The 16193-nt window shown below is 36.7% G+C and overlaps 1 protein-coding gene across 3 annotated transcripts in view; it reads left to right on the top strand.

The window, feature by feature from the left end:
* The window catches only part of DMD (dystrophin), a 743617-nt gene that overhangs the window by 434250 nt on the left and 293174 nt on the right, over window positions 1–16193 (top strand). For all 3 annotated transcript variants that reach the window (XM_058535613.1, XM_058535611.1, XM_058535612.1), the window contains exon 15: window positions 3511–3657. In XM_058535613.1, coding sequence (XP_058391596.1) covers window positions 3511–3657 — 147 coding nt within the window. The remainder of the gene's footprint in view (window positions 1–3510; window positions 3658–16193) is intronic.

The following is a 16193-nucleotide window of genomic DNA, read 5'->3' as shown; positions in this document are numbered from 1 at the left end:
GCTTTTTCCCTTAATTAATGATAATACTAGTAGCAAGAGCGATGGTAACAAAATAGTAGTAGTAAAAATTTATAATAGACGCTCTCTATTCCACTTCAATTAGGACCTAGTGTTCAACAGTTAATTGAAAAAGTCACTTAAATCAGGAATTCATAAAAAATGTCTTAAACATTTTTTTCCCCCAAAGCCCCAGTAGATAGTTGTATGTCATAGTTGCACATCCTTCTAGTTGCTGTATGTGGAACGCAGCCTCAGCATGGCCGGAGAAGCAGTGCGTCGGTGCGCGCCCGGGATCCGAACCCGTGCCGCCAGCAGCGGAGCGTGCACACTTAACCGCTAAGCCACGAGGCCGGCCCTTAAACATTTTATTTTATCTTAAAATAGTCACCAATATTTTAATGTTGTGTAACAGTTTTTTTTCTTTGAGTGTAAACTCACTGTTTGGGGTTCTCTATAAATCACACTGATAATACAAACTTTTTGATTTCCAGTTTCTTTAATGTAGAGAGAGTCCATCAGGAAATATGAGAAGCATTCTGAATACAGAAACCTGAATTTTTCAGATTGTTTTCCCAATCTTTTATAGTTTTGTCCACACCCAATTCAACAATACTTTTTCTTTTTCTTTTTTAATCAACTTTTCAGAGTATTTAACCTGGTTTTTATAGAAATAATAACTGATTTTCTTTTTAGACATACTTGTTTGGTTTAGGAAATCTTTAATTAAATTATGTAATTACGATAATAACTGGCAAAAATGAGTTTGAGAACATAAATACAACTGACAACTCAACTAATGAGAGCTGAAGGCCCTGCATGCTGACAGATACTCTGACATTTTATTTAGAGGCTGTTAGAGGCCCCATTCAGGGTGTTTCACAGAGGAATGAAGACTCTGGCTAATCTGGTGAGTCTTAAGTGGAGGTCAGTTAAGAGAACTACTATAATTGCTAGATATGAGCAAACAAAAGAAGCCATAAGATCCCATGACAGTGGAGAGAGAGCAAGGGAGAGAGAGAAAGAAGGAGAGGGGAAAGGAGAGTGAGTGTTATGATTAATTATAGGTATTGGAACTTATTTTTTGATCTCCTTCATCATCCAAAACATTGATGCAGGATTAAAATTAAAATCTGTGTCCAGGACTTTGGGGGAGGAAGTGAAAATCAAAATATTCTAATAAGAGACATTCGAACATGTAAGTTACATAATCCAAAGGGAGTTGAAATCTAGATATGACTTAACTGAGATGGATACTCAACTTAATGGCTGAGACCTAGGCTAGTGAAGGCAGATGATTAGCATACAGTGTTGATCTGCAGTACTGTCAGATTCTGCCTGGCTATCCTGCCATCTCTGCAATGGTTTCCTGTTTACAATTCCCACTAATATGATATTTACTTGTGGTTACTAGAAACACATGTTGTTATCCAGAAGAGAATGGTTCCATTTTGTAATCGTTTTCCTTGTCCAGGTTCCCCCATTGACATTTAAGAAATCTGTTTTCTAACCTTTCTATTACACAAAACAAAGTAATTATGGATCGTTTCCTTTTAGAGATATGAATTCACACATATGGATTTTAACCACCTCTCTCCATGGGCACTTATTCTGATTTTTTAAATCCATATATTTACTTATAAGGAAATGGAAATAATAATATTTACTATAATCCCTATAAAAACTTTCTTACTTTCAGACTGATTCCTATGACATTTCACTGACATGAAGTTCATTAAAGATGAATACATCAGATATTTTTTGCATGTGTGTGGTCAGTCAGAAGAGTTTCTTTTGTTTCTGTTTTTATTTTTTATTGATATATAATACACATACCATAAAATTCACCCTTTCAAAGTGTACAATTCAGTGGTGTTTAGTATATTCACAAGGTTGTGCCACCATCACCTTTGTCTAATTCCAGAATATTTTCATCACTCCCAAAAGAAACCTCATGATTCTTTAATATAATATTTTTAGTGACTACTTTAAAAAAACTGTAAGTTTGAGCCAGCCCTGATGGCCTAGTGGTTAAAGTTCGGCACTCTCACTGCTTCAGCAGCCTGAGTTTGTTTCCCGGTCATGGAACCACACCACCCATCTGTCAGTTGCCATGCTGTGGTGGCGTCTCACATAGAAGAACTAGAAGCACTTACAACTAGGATATACAACCATGCACTGGGGCTTTGGCGAGGAAAAGAAAAAAAACAGGAAGATTGGCAACAGATGTTAGCTTAGGGCGAATCTTTCCCTGCAAAACAAAAACAAAAAAAACCCTGTAAGTTCAACAGAGTGATTAGCACAGTGTGTTGTATTATCTAAGAACTATATAAGCGTCTTATACTCCATACAATATCACATTTTAGTGGTGAGATATTCAGGTTGATTTGAGAGGATAATGCCATTCTTATTTAGAATATACATACTGGCTTCTTCCATTTGGAGTTGAAGGGAATTGGAGGGTTATAGATGAGGTCAGTGTAAACAATGGTTTTATCAGCATAGTGAACCAGAGAAATAACACCTGCTCAGAACAAGCAAGTCAAAGCAGCACGTATAGCCAAGTAAGTGAGGCTGTCCTTGTGCACAGACATTACCTTACACAAACTGTTCTCCTCGTTGAGGGAATTTGTCCCTTAGAAATTGCTCATTGGAACATTTGGACATCATGCATCATGTTAAAGATCCATAAATGTCATCTGAATAGGGTAGATATGATGCATGGTAATATCCTCCCCGTATCTGCGTAGGGTTCTTCTGCTCAACAGATTGTCATGATGCATTGCATCAGAGAATCCCACTCTAGTGCTTCAGAGACAGCTGAGAAGCCCCAGGGGAGCCTTCTTAAGTCATTGCTCCAAGGACTAAAATACCAGGAGACCAGAAAGTCATTCTTAGGACTTGACAAAATACCCTAATCTCTAAATGAATCTATTTATTGTGTAGTGGGTGCAAGGGATGAAAGTAATATTTTATGATTGAGTATATCTTTTTAGTGTATTAAAAAAATGATCCATTTCTGGTTGTAAGCTGAGTAGAATTTAGAATCTAGCAGCACTATATTTTTCTTGTTACTTTACTAATCCAGAATTTCTTTGGAGAGGTATATAATATAACAGTCTGGAGGCAGGCAAACCTAGATATGTATCCCAGGTTCCTCAATTTTGACCCATAGGACCTTGGGCAAGGTTTAACCTCTGTGAGTTTGTTTCCTCATGTGTCAAAGGTGAATTCTCCAACTACCAACCTCATAAGGTTATCGTGTGGGAATAAAATTGGATTACACGTGGACGGAGCTCATCACAGGATTAGGCACCTAAGAAGTGCTCAATAAATGTTAGTTATTATTATCCACCTATTAACAAATGTTCATTGTTGTAATACCACTATAATAGAGCAAATGTCATTGACACTGCACCCCAAACAGAATAAGATGTCTTGTGGTTCCCATGTGTCTGTTTCTTTGCTTTAAACATCCTCATCTTCCAATTTACCCTTGACTGTTTCACACAGGCACTTCGAGGAGAAATTGCGCCTCTTAAAGAGAATGTAAGCCACGTCAATGACCTTGCTCGCCAACTCACCACATTGGGTATTCAGCTGTCACCGTATAACCTCAGCACTCTGGAAGACCTGAACACCAGATGGAAGCTTCTGCAGGTAGGCACATTATAAGCATTGCAGTTCCTTGTTACAATAAGAGAATATACAGATAAAGCTTGTTTGTAAGGAACAATAAAAGTAATTTTTTCATGCGATGTTCACGATAATATTTGTGTGTAGGATATTTTATATTACTTAATAAGCCCCTATATAAATGTTTTAAGCCTATTAATATTAATTTTTATGAATGGCTTAAAGTTAGACTTTACTATATCTTGCAATAAACATGGAAGATAATGCTGAATCATGATGGAAGGACTAAATTACTGGCATGCAATTATTTTGTACTATTATTGCTTGGATTCTTAAAACATCTTTCCCTTTGGAATCCTAATTTAAACAAAAGTCAAAAGTACGGCACGTTCTAAAATCTTTTAAAGAAAGAACATCCTATCACAAACCTATACATGGAAGTTTTTCATAGGTTTATATAATAAATACAGGGACTATAAGTGTGCTCAAGGTCACGCATATTAGCTGTGGAACCTTGGGCAAGTTATTTAAACTCCCTATGCCTTAGTCTTTCATCTGAAGAAAATGGGGATATTAAGTGTTTCTGAAATATCGGATGAGTAAGTCAAAATACTTGGAAAGTGCTTCGAACAGTACTAGCCACATGGTAACAGTGTATAAATTCTAGCTTTTGGTCCTGTTGCAGTTATAATTTTTATTATTACAACATACAGGCTTTAAAGTTAGACTTTCTGAGTGACCTTGAAGTCACTTGACCTTTCTGATTGTTAGTTTCCGCATCTCTAACATGCTTGCTGCTAAATTCATGTTAAATGAACTAACTCATGTAGAGTTATCAGTACAGTACCTGTTTCTTAGTAAGAACTCAGAAAATGTTTGTAATGGTGGAGGAGGAGTGTCTATATGTTCCTTATGTGAAGGACACTATTATACCCCAAAACCCTAAAACTGATTTAGCCATAGAATTAGAGAATCGTTTTCTCTCCTTTTCCAATTTCATAGGATACAGAGAGTATGCTCCTGAGGACAGAGAGGAAACTAGCTTTTAAAAATATATGCTTTCGGCGCCGGCCTTGTGGCTTAGCGGTTAAGTGCACGCGCTCTGCTGCTGGCAGCCCAGGTTCTGATCCTGGGCGCGCACCGATGCACCGCTTCTCCGGCCATGCTGAGGCCGTGTCCCACATACAGCAACTGGAAAGATGTGCAGCTGTCACATACGACTATCTACCGGGGCTTTGGGGGGAAAAAAATAAGTAAATAAAATTAAAAAAATAAAATAAAATAAAAATATATGCTTTCAATGTTTTAATAAGGAAAAAAAACAATAAACCAGATTATTTTTCCTATTGGCAGTCCATTTAGGGGTATGATTGAAAGTTCGGTTGAAGAATTGCTGGATCTTTAATAAAAACAAGTTCCAAATTCAGGACCTCTTGAGATCTCATATAATTTAATTCTTGTTTTGATGGATAGTCTTGAAATATTTGTATGATAGATTGTTATAAGTGGCATTGACTAAAGCAAGGCAATATAGTTAAGCAACTACATGCATTTCTATGTCTATTTGCTCCAAAGTGGTTAAGTACTATTAAAATCTTATCAGTTTCATCCTTAGTATGTTTTTTATTTTAAGCATAAATAAAGTAATAAATGTCCAAGGAAAACCAATGGCCACGTTTGTTCCATTCAAGCACTCTTGCACTATATCTTAAAATTTCTTTTAGAGAGCTGAATGCCACATTTGCTTCCAGAACGTGGTACGAGATTTGTGACAGTGGCATGTGAATTTACAAATGAGGTCAAAAGATTATGACTGATAGGAAAAGTTAATAAAAATCAATGCTAAGTGATCCATTATAGTTGCAGTATTTATTTAGATGTAAAGTATGAGAAAATATTAATAGCTTAATTTTTATCCATTCTTTGAAAGGAATAATTCTGACCAATAATTTTGGTCAGAAATGTAGGGAAGTACATGAAAGGAGATAGTATGATGTGGTAAAAAGAGCATTGGCATTAATATTAGAAGGCCTAACTTCAAACTGAAGTTCAGCTATTATTTAACCATGTTATCTTGGGAAAGCCATTGAACCTCTCTCAGCTTCAATTCCCTCATTTGTAAAATGAGACATCCATTTTGTCTAAGGTCACATCCAGTTCAGTCCTGTGATTCTGTATGTGGATCTCTGGGGGAGATACAATATGACAAAATTTAGTTTAGAATCAATGGAGTTGCTCCCTCAATTCATAATACAGATGTGGCTTGTTGGAATTATGTTTTTCCTTGTATAATTCTAACTTTGTAAGTCCCTCACCCCCAAACCCACATATACACAGCCTTCTCATATTAAACAGTTCAATTGGTTTGTGGTATATGCTTTCATTGTGGTAAATTTCACATGTTGCTATTTTTGAACCTGACCTTAAGGATATGCTTAAAAAGTGTTTTTAGCAGAAATCTGATTAATCCAAGGTTTTGCTTTGTGCATAACTGAGTCCAGTTGATTCCATTCTTTTCTTGGCCATTATTCTAACCACTCTGCTATATTATAAATGTGAGTCCTTGTTCAGAAAGGGAACAAAGCAAGAAATGAGGTTCACATCAAACAAATTTATCCCCATTACTGGAGGAGCAGCTCAAATATCTTGTGGAGAACATTTTGCATATAGAAGAATGTATGTGAGACTGAAGCATTACCCAGCTTCTGCGGAGGGAAGTTTGAGCCTACCATCATTATGACATCATAGTTCTATAAAAATGAAGAATTTAGTTGCAATGCTATGTCAGTTACTAGAATCATGATAAAAAATAAGTATGAGTTCATCTTTGCTTCTATGTCTGCTCAGACAAAGAAAAATCAAGAAATAGAGAGCTGGAGTGGTGGGAAGGCAGATATAAACTCAAGAAAAAGAGTCTTAAGTTTGGGCAAAATAGTGTAGTAGAAGACATGGAGTTAGATACTACCAGGCTATGTCTACTTGATATCAGGATATCCTGGGTTTACTTACATGATCCGTTAATTTTTATTTTAAAAGAAAGCCACGCTGGTTTTTTAGCCATATGTAATATCAGTCAAAATGATAGAAACAGAAAAACCATGTAGATGTGAATGTCAACAGCAGAGTAAGACCCAGTCACAATTTACCAGTACATGGAAATAGGGTGTATAGAGAGTTCTGAATTTCTTTTGAATCCACATATAGAAGTATGGAGACATTGGTTTGCCTGTTTGAAACTCCCTGTGGGAAGAAAATCCTATTTTCTCCCTCAGAGTAGACACATTGGTGTGGATGTTTCTACTAGACCATTTCACAATGTATTTTGGGTGTAGGAAACCATCATTCCTTGGAGTTACAAAGAGTTTTCATGTACATTATCTCATTTAATCCTCATAACATTATGATCATGTGTTATGATTACATATTATCACTATTCCCTTTTACAAGTAAGGAAACTAAAACTTAGAAACGTTAAGTGACACAGTCACAGTCACACAACTTGTAAGTGTCAGTCAGTATCTGAATCAGATCTTCTGAACTGCAACTCCCATGCCCTTTTTATTTCCTCTTCTCAAAGTCCTGTTAAGTTTGGACTTAACAAAGTCATACTTTAAAGCTATTTTGGGCAACACAGGTATGAAATACTTCACTTTTGTCATGCTTCCTCTCTTTTTTAAATGATTCTCAGGGATATTAACTTTTAAATCTTCCTTTTACAAACCAATGGATTAATGAGCCCAGTTCAGTGTACCTCTTAAAATCCCAGCTGTAGTTTCAAATGTAAAATTACAAAGCATTATCTTCCTTATTGTCTTTAGAATTCAGCATTTGTACTAAAATCAACCAAAAGCGATTTTAGTGAAATTAACTTTTAAATCTTCCTTTTACAAACCAATGGATTAATGAGCCCAGTTCAGTGTACCTCTTAAAATCACAGCTGTAGTTTCAAATATAAAATTATAAAGCATTATATTCCTCATTGTCTTTAGAATTCAGCATTTGTACTAAAATCAACCAAAAGTGATTTTAATGAGTTAGCTCTTAAAGCAGAACCGGTGCTAATATTTGATCCAGTAGAAATGAGTATCAAAACCAAATGGTAAGAAAATTAAACTGATGATAAACCATTCTAATTTTGAAGCAATGCACACACATTTAGTGGTGTAGTCATGCTCTTTGTTCATCAAGCACAAGTACTATAGGGGATGTTCTACTATAGGGAAATACTCCGAGGGAATGTTCTAACCATTTCTCTACATCATGAGTAAACCCACAAATAGCAACAGAAGCTGCACACACACTTTAATAGAAACAGTACATGCTTTACTGACTATAGGATGTACGGAATGTAACCACTTGAAAAGTATTGTATATGAAGACATTTCCAGGTATGACATTCTTTAAATACGTTTAAGGACAGTATCATGAATTATGTATGTTTTTTAAGGTTTCCTAAGATTCTTCCAAGGGCATGCAGACAGTTATATACTCCATCTTCACATCTCTGGTAACTTTCTGTCACAGGAATCCAGACCCTCATCTTCTGCACACTTCATTCCTTCCTTCATTCTTTCCTCCTTCTTTCATTCAATCAGCACTGATTAAGCATCTACTGTTTACAAAGCAGACACTGTAATTGTCCTATCTGGTCCAAGGACAAACTGACCAAAACCCACTTTACTGCTTATACCATCTTAAGCAAAATTTTATAGATGGATTTTCTTTTATTACTTCCATAATGACTCACCCTCTCTCCCTTTCTCCATGTTATAAACAACAACAAAAAATATGCTATTATAACACTAATACTATAAAAGTAATACCTTTTCAGATCTCAGAATACAAATTCTTCAGTAATTTCTGACTGGGAATTTGGTCTACATAGTCAAATTAGTAAGATTCATGGAAGGACATGATATTTAGGTGACCAATAGAAATATTTGCATGGCTTCATTTTTAAAAAACTAAACAAGGTTTTTAATTTAAAAAATTAAGAATTCCGGGGCCGGCCCCGTGGCTTGGCGGTTGGGTGCGCGCGCTCCGCTGCTGGCGGCCCGGGTTCGGATCCCGGGCGCGCACCGACGCGCCGCTTCTCCGGCCATGCTGGGGCCGCGTCCCACATACAGCAACTAGAAGGATGTGCAGCTATGACATGCAGCTGTCTGCCGGGGCTTTGGGGGGAAAAAAATAAATAAATAAAAATCTTAAAAAAAATAAAATAAAAAATTAAGAATTCCAACAGAGCAGCATATGTTCTTTACTTTGGTGAGACAGGTTTTTGCAGCAGGCTTCTATCTATATGTGTGTATGTTTGTCCTTATCGTCACGGAGCGCAAGATTTGATCTTTTAACTATGTGGGCAGATTTTAAACATTTTCCTCACACTCTTCATGTTTTTGTGTGTGTGTGAGGAAGATCAGCCCTGAGCTAACATCCATGCTAATCCTCCTTTTTTTGCTGAGGAAGACCGGCTCTGAGCTAACATCTATTGCCCATCCTCCTCCTTTTTTTCCCTTTTTCTCCCCAAAGCCCCAGTAGATAGCTGTATGTCATAGTTGCACATCCTTCTAGTTGCTGTATGTGGGACGCCACCTCAGCATGGCCAGACAAGCGGTGCGTCGGTGCATGCCCGGGATCCGAACCCGGGCCGCCAGTAGCAGAGTGCACCCATTTAGCCGCTAAGCCATGGGGCAGGCCCCACTCTTCATTTTTTTTAAGGATCCTGTACTAATCATTTTGCATTATGAGGTCCCTTCTAGGCGAGGAGCCTAGACGAGCTATGCCATCTGCTCTTACAAATAATGTAGACCTATTACTAACTGAGGGTGAGGAGAGGACATCCAGCTTCCTTCGCTTCAGTTTTGCTAAGGGTGGGTTCTGCTGATGTCTTCTTACATGGCCTTCCTCGACTTTTTCTTTAGCAAGACCAAAAATAATTCTGCTTGTCGTTAGACCACAGAACTCAGGAGAAAATGATAAGTCTGAGGCCATTCTCAAAGGAAATATGTTTTCCTACATCAGTGGTTCTCAAATGTTAGTGAGCATCAGAGTCACCTGGAAGACTTATTCAAACACAGACCACTGGGCCCCACCTCCAGAGTTTCTCATTCTGTAGGTCTGGAGCAGAGCCTGAGATTCGGCATTTCTGTCAAGCTCCCAAATGAGGCCGATGCTGCTGATCCAGGGACCACACTTTGAGAACCATTGTCCTACATTAAGCACTTGCCTGGTACAGCCAGGTTTAAAAGATTTTAAACTATATATATGACTTCTTAAGGCACTTTGAGAAGTTGAGAGGCAGGTTGTGGAAAATAAGTGCAAAGCCATGCAGAAAGCTCTGTATGAAAGGAACACGGAGACCCAAGCTCTTAACGTTTGTCTTCAAGGCAGAAAGAGGTGGGTGAAGGGAAACTGCTAGTAGATTCCTAGTAACACAATTTGCTGCTCCATGGATTAATGAATATAAATTCACAAACGTAAAAATGGACAAATAGAATAAAACATAATAGAAATATGGACTTATATTCACTATAGTTTACATCACGTGGTCTAGAATTATGCTGTCCGGTACAGTAGCTACATGTGGATATTAAGCCCTTGAATGTAGCCAGTCCAAACTGAGATGTGTTGTAAGTGTAATACACATATCAAGTTTCAAAGACTTTGTTCAAAAAGAAAGAATGTAAAATACCTCATTAATATTTTTATATTGATTACATGTTGAAGTGATAATATTTCTATGTATTTAGTTAAGTAAAATATATCATTATAATTAATTCCACTCATTTCTTTTTATGATGATTCAAACTTGGGTATTTTTCTTGAAAATGAACAAAGTGAGCCTGTCACTTCAAGTAAAACAACTGGCAGTGTTTCTTTTTACCTTTTTAATGTGTCCCTAGAAAATTTAAAATGACATATGCAGCTCTCATTATATCCGATGAAGCCTGTGATTCTGCATTTCTGTCAAGCTCCCGGGAGATGCTGTTGATCTGTGACCACATATAAAAATTTGTTCCCAAACTATGAATCATGGAGTTTTACAAAGAAGTCTACAAATATGTTCCTGCATCAAGCACTGTCTGTAGCTTGACTACAAAATTGTCTTGCCCGTATACCGCTATTTCTCATAATTAAGTAAATGCAGTCGTGTTACTAAACACATAGAGATTTTTATCAGCTGGCCACTTTTTCTCAATTAACAGATACTAAGTAGTACTTCCATCATGTGGGGATCCTCTAATTCTTAGAATATTAATAAGATATCCATAGGTTCAAAAAGATTGGAAGCCATTTATCCAAAAATATTATAGTAATGTAGGAACAATTACTCTAACACATTCTAAACAGTAGGTAGCTCTCATAAAAAGATTTCAGCTCTAACATCTTGTTTGATGTGCCCACTGGCAGGAGTTGTTAAAAAGCTGAAGGTAAAGGAAATGAAAAGAACAAAGAAGAAAGAAGAATGTGTTTGTTTTAGAAAAGGTTAGGTCACGGGAAGATTTGTTGATATTAGGAATAGAATGACCCGTGAGAAAAGGACAATGAAGTTCTAGGAAAGCATCTTTTCAGTAAGGAGAGAACAATCATTTATGCTTAACCTCATTTCTCTTTAAATAAAAGGAAGGGAAATGAACAAGGCCCTTTAAAGATCTGAAGAAGGAAAGTGTAAATCTAAGTGCCCAGGATGGTTCCAGCCCTTAGAACACTCAGGTCAAAGCGCGCTGTCAGGCTTACAGACATTTTCCTCCGTCAGTGTGGTTTCCGATGTTTTCACAAATAATTGTACTTTATTCAAGAGGAATGATATTGAGATTGCCTAGGTAACCTTGAAAGTCATGTGGCTTAGGTATTCCAGAGTCCATCCTCCTCACTCTAAAGAACAATCTAGTTTTCAAGGGCATTCTCTATTTAAAAAAAAAAAAAAAAAAAAGCATCAGGATGTGTGGGACTATAGGGGGAAAAATGAATGATGTAGGTAGGGAGTGTGACAAAAAAATGACATGAGGTACAAAATGAGAATGAAGCCGGTATGAGTCAAAGAAGTATTTCTTAAAGAGAATGAAAGGCATATTCATTTTTTCAGAGACTTTATCATTATGAAGTATTAGTTAGGTTCCCCCATTGCTTGATCTTTAGGTACTACTTAATTTCTAATTTGTTTTAATCAGGAACTATTTTTGCTAGTTCTGAAGCTAGCTCCTATGGTCATTCACATGCTAAGTGTTTTATTATTGTTTTTCAAAACGTAATGTGTTCCTGTTAAATGTGTTTAAACAGCAATTTATGTATGTATGTATGTATTTCTTTTCATTTCTTGATCTCTCTAATTCTTTTTTAGAAATACGTGTATAATTATGAGTATTTAAAATTGCCATAATGCTCATGTTTTCTTTTCCTTCTCCCTTGTTCTGCAACTGACATTTGCCCTTCCCTCAAATTTCTCACTGCTTTGTTCTTTATTCTTTTAAGTGTCCTTCTCTCTCCAGCCTGACCTCTCTCCTTCGCCGCCGCCTGACCCCGCCCCACCCCTTCTTCTGCATGTTTTGCCCTGGTTGTTTGCTTCTTTGCTTTTCCCACTGTCCCGCTGCGTGTGAAACACTCCACCAGCAGCTGCTCACATTTCCCATGCTACGTCACGCGCCACACTCAAAGAGCTGCTGTTCTCACATTTCCACCAGAAAGCCTCCCCCTCTCCTCCTTCCCTGCACATTCCTCTAGAAATAACCCCCTTTCAGACCATATGAAAAGCTGAATGTTAAAGCCCGTGCTGTAAGTAGGACTGGAAACTAGCTTATGAAATTCAGAAGTGCTATTTTTAAAGGTCAATACCACAAAGTGAATTTGAAATTACTGTAGTTTATCTTCATATTTCTTTATTCTTATAAATTCTATAACGGCCTTAAAATAATTATCATTGTGATATTAATTCTCCCTTCAGTCAATATGCTCATTAATTTCAGAGGTAGATATGTAGATGGAAAATATAATAAATTAGAAAATTATTATTATATTAATTAGAAATACAGTTTTTTACACAGAACCATACTTTATTGGGCCAATGCAGTTGCACAATATAGATTTGAGAAGAACTGATTTTAGTGAGTATTATGTATTACTGAAATAACGGGCACTTATTTAGTACTTACTGCATGCCATTAACTATTCTAAGCACTTTTACATATACTAACACTTTTAAGCCTCACGGCCACCCTCTGAGGTAGATACTATTTTTATCCTCATTTTACAGATGAGGAAAATGAGGAACAACGTGGTTAGGTGGCTTGCCTGAGGTCACATGGCTGGTAAGTGAGAGAGCCAGGGTTTGAACCCAGGCAGTCTGTCTGGGGAATCTGTCAGAACTACTAACTATGCGATACCACCTGTCTGATATAAAGTTAGATTGACATGACGGTATTTCTTCTTAATTTACAATTCAGCCCTTTAAACAAAAAGGATAACTTCCTCTTCATATCTAGTCATTTGTCAGGAATCACCGGCATCAAGCGTTTAGGAAATGCAGGTTTAAAGTAGGATGATTATATGAATCTCAGACCACAATCTCAGAAATAGCCTGCTTCACCCAGAGCCTGAATCGTTCACGGATTAAAAACGAGAATCTCTCTTCTGTAGGACCAGGAGGACTTAATCCTCAAACTCTTCCTGAAGTGAGCAAAAAGACTCCTTCAGTCAATAAATATTTTCCATCCAATAAATATTATGTCTGGTACCTACCCTCTGCCAGACTGTGTGTTAGATAATAGAGATGCAGTTGTGGAAAAACCAAACATGGTCTCTGCCCTCATGGAGGTTAGCCTTTCTTGGGAAGACAGACATTAATTTAAAAAATCCCTCATATAATAATTACAAGTTCTGGTAAGTGTCATGAGAGAAAATGCAGAACATATAGTGAGGACCTAACCGTGTGTGTGTGTGTGTGTGTCTGTGTGTGTCTGTGTATGTGTGGTGAGGGTGGGAGGAAGGGAAGGCTACTCAGGAAGGCTTCCCAGAGAAAATGGCCTTCCAGCCGAAACCTAAAGGATGAAGACAAGTTAACTAAGTGATTTTTCTCTTCATCTGTAGCTTTTATTTTAAATGGCCTGAAGCTTGGGACTAACAAACTAAACAGAGTAGTAAAATTCCAGTATGTAAATTTAATAACTAGGAATCATTTGAAGTAATGGACTGCACGGTTAACGTGTAATTAAGTCACATAGAAAAAAGATTTCCTATCGTTCTCCATCACGGACAGCATCCTGTTTGCTTTCTTCACGGCACTTATGAAAATCTATAGCTATGTGTTTGCTGACTTATTTATTAAAAGTCTTTCTCCCCCCACCTTCATGTCAGCTCCATAAGGGCAGTGGCCCTAAATACCATATCTGCTAATACCTGGCAGTATCTTTTACATAGTAGCCATTCAATAAATATTTCCTGAATTGCTGAATGGGTGAAATTAAGCAAAATGTTATTGAAAACTACAAAATAAACGGAAAGTTATACAACAAGGGGAAAATTAGGAAGCAAAACTATCATTTCTGAAGAAGTAGTATTCATGTGTAGATTTGTGGATTCATAAAGTTAACCAATGTTTAAATAATTTTCCAAAAATTCCAAAAAGAAAAATAATTGATTAAAAATTAAATATGCATTCTTTACTCTGTGGTGGACGTGGTTCACACGTAGCCTTGACCTTTATCGACAGTTAATGATCTGTGTGCTCTGAACGACGTGGAATATACTCGATGTTATCTTTGGAGGAAAATGGGATAGAACAGCTTCCCTTCTTTCCTCCTCTTTTTTTTTTATTGAGGTATAATTGACATATAACATTATATTCATTTCAGGTGTACGGTGTAATGATTCCATATTTGTATATATTGTGAAATGATCACCACAATAAGTCTAGTTGACATCCATCACCATACCTAGTTACAAATCTTTTTTCTTGTGATGAGAACTTTTAAGATCTACTCTTTTAGCAACTTTCAAAAATACAATACGGTATTATAAACTATAGTCACTATGCTGTACATTATATCCCCATGACTTATGTATTTTATAAATGGAAGTTTGTTCCTTTTGACCTCCTTCGCTCATTTCACCCAGGCCCCTACCCCCGCCTCTGGCAACCACAAATCTGTTCTCTGTATCTATAAGCTCGTTTGTTTTGTTTTGTTTTTATTTTAGATTCTACATGTAAGTGAGATCTATGGTGTTTGTCTTTGTCTGACTTATGTCACTTAGCATAATGCCTTCAAGGTCCATCCATGTTGTTGCAAATGGCAAGATTTCATTCTTTTTTATGGGTCAATAATATTCCTCTGTGTGTGTGTGTGTGTGTGTGTGTGTGTGTGTGTGTATTTCACGTTTTCTTTATCTATTCTTCCATCGGTGGACACTTAGGTTGTTTCCATGTCTTGGCTATTATAAATAATGTTGCAATGAACATAGGGGTGTATTTATCTTTTTGGATTAGTGTTTTTGTACCTTCCTCTTTTTAGAACAGCTTTCTTGAGGTATAATTACCACATACATATTTAAAATGTACAACTTGATGAGTTTGATATATGGATAGACCTGAGAAATCATCACCACATTCAAAATAGTGAACATATCCATACTCCCAACAGTTTCTTCTTGCCCCTTGGTAATCCCTTCCTCCTGCCCCTCCATTGCCTCCGAGCAACCACTGATCTACTTTCTATCACTGTAGATAAATTTGCATTTTCTAGTTTTATATAAATGGGATATACAGTATACACTCTTTTTCAGTCTCATTTCCTTTAGCCAGCATAGTTGAGATTCATCCATGTGGTTACATGCATCAATAGTTTATCCCTGTTTATTGCTGAGTGGTATTCCATTATATGGAAATACTTCAAATTGTTTATTCGGTCACCTTTTAATGGACTTTTGGGTTGTCTCCAGTTTGGAGCTATTACAAATAAAGCTGCTATGAACGTGCACGTACACATCTTTGAATGGACTTATGTTTTCATTTCTCTTGAGTAAATGCCTAGGAGAGGGATAGCTAGATTATATGGTGTGTGTGTGTTTAACTTATTAAGAAACTGCCAAACTGTTTTCCAAAGCAGTTGCACCAGTTTACATTCCCACAACAGTGGATGAGAGTTCCAGTGCCTTCGCATCCTCACTAAAATTTGATATGGTCAATCTTTTAAATTTTAGCCATTTCAATGTGTATATAGTGCTATCTCATTATGGTTTTAATTTGCATTTCCCTAATGAATACTGACGTAACCATTTCAGCTTTCTTATAATTAGTGCTGGCATGGTATAATATTTTTCATCCTTTTATTTTTAGCCTATTTGTGTCTTTATAGTTAATGTGCATTTCTTGTAGGCAGCATATAATTGGATTTTGCTTTTTAAAATCTAATCTGACAATCTTTTTTCGTTGGGGATATTTAGACTGTTTTTATTTAATGTGATTATTGATATGGTTAAGTGCAAACCTAACATCAAGCTATATGTTTTTGCTTCGTCTCATCTGTTTTTCCATGGCTTATTTCTCTTTTTCTGTCTTCATTTAGATT

The sequence above is a fragment of the Diceros bicornis genome, chromosome X, assembly GCF_020826845.1.
Source record: "Diceros bicornis minor isolate mBicDic1 chromosome X, mDicBic1.mat.cur, whole genome shotgun sequence".
Lineage (NCBI taxonomy): Eukaryota > Metazoa > Chordata > Mammalia > Perissodactyla > Rhinocerotidae > Diceros > Diceros bicornis.
This window is presented reverse-complemented; position numbering and strand designations above follow the sequence as displayed.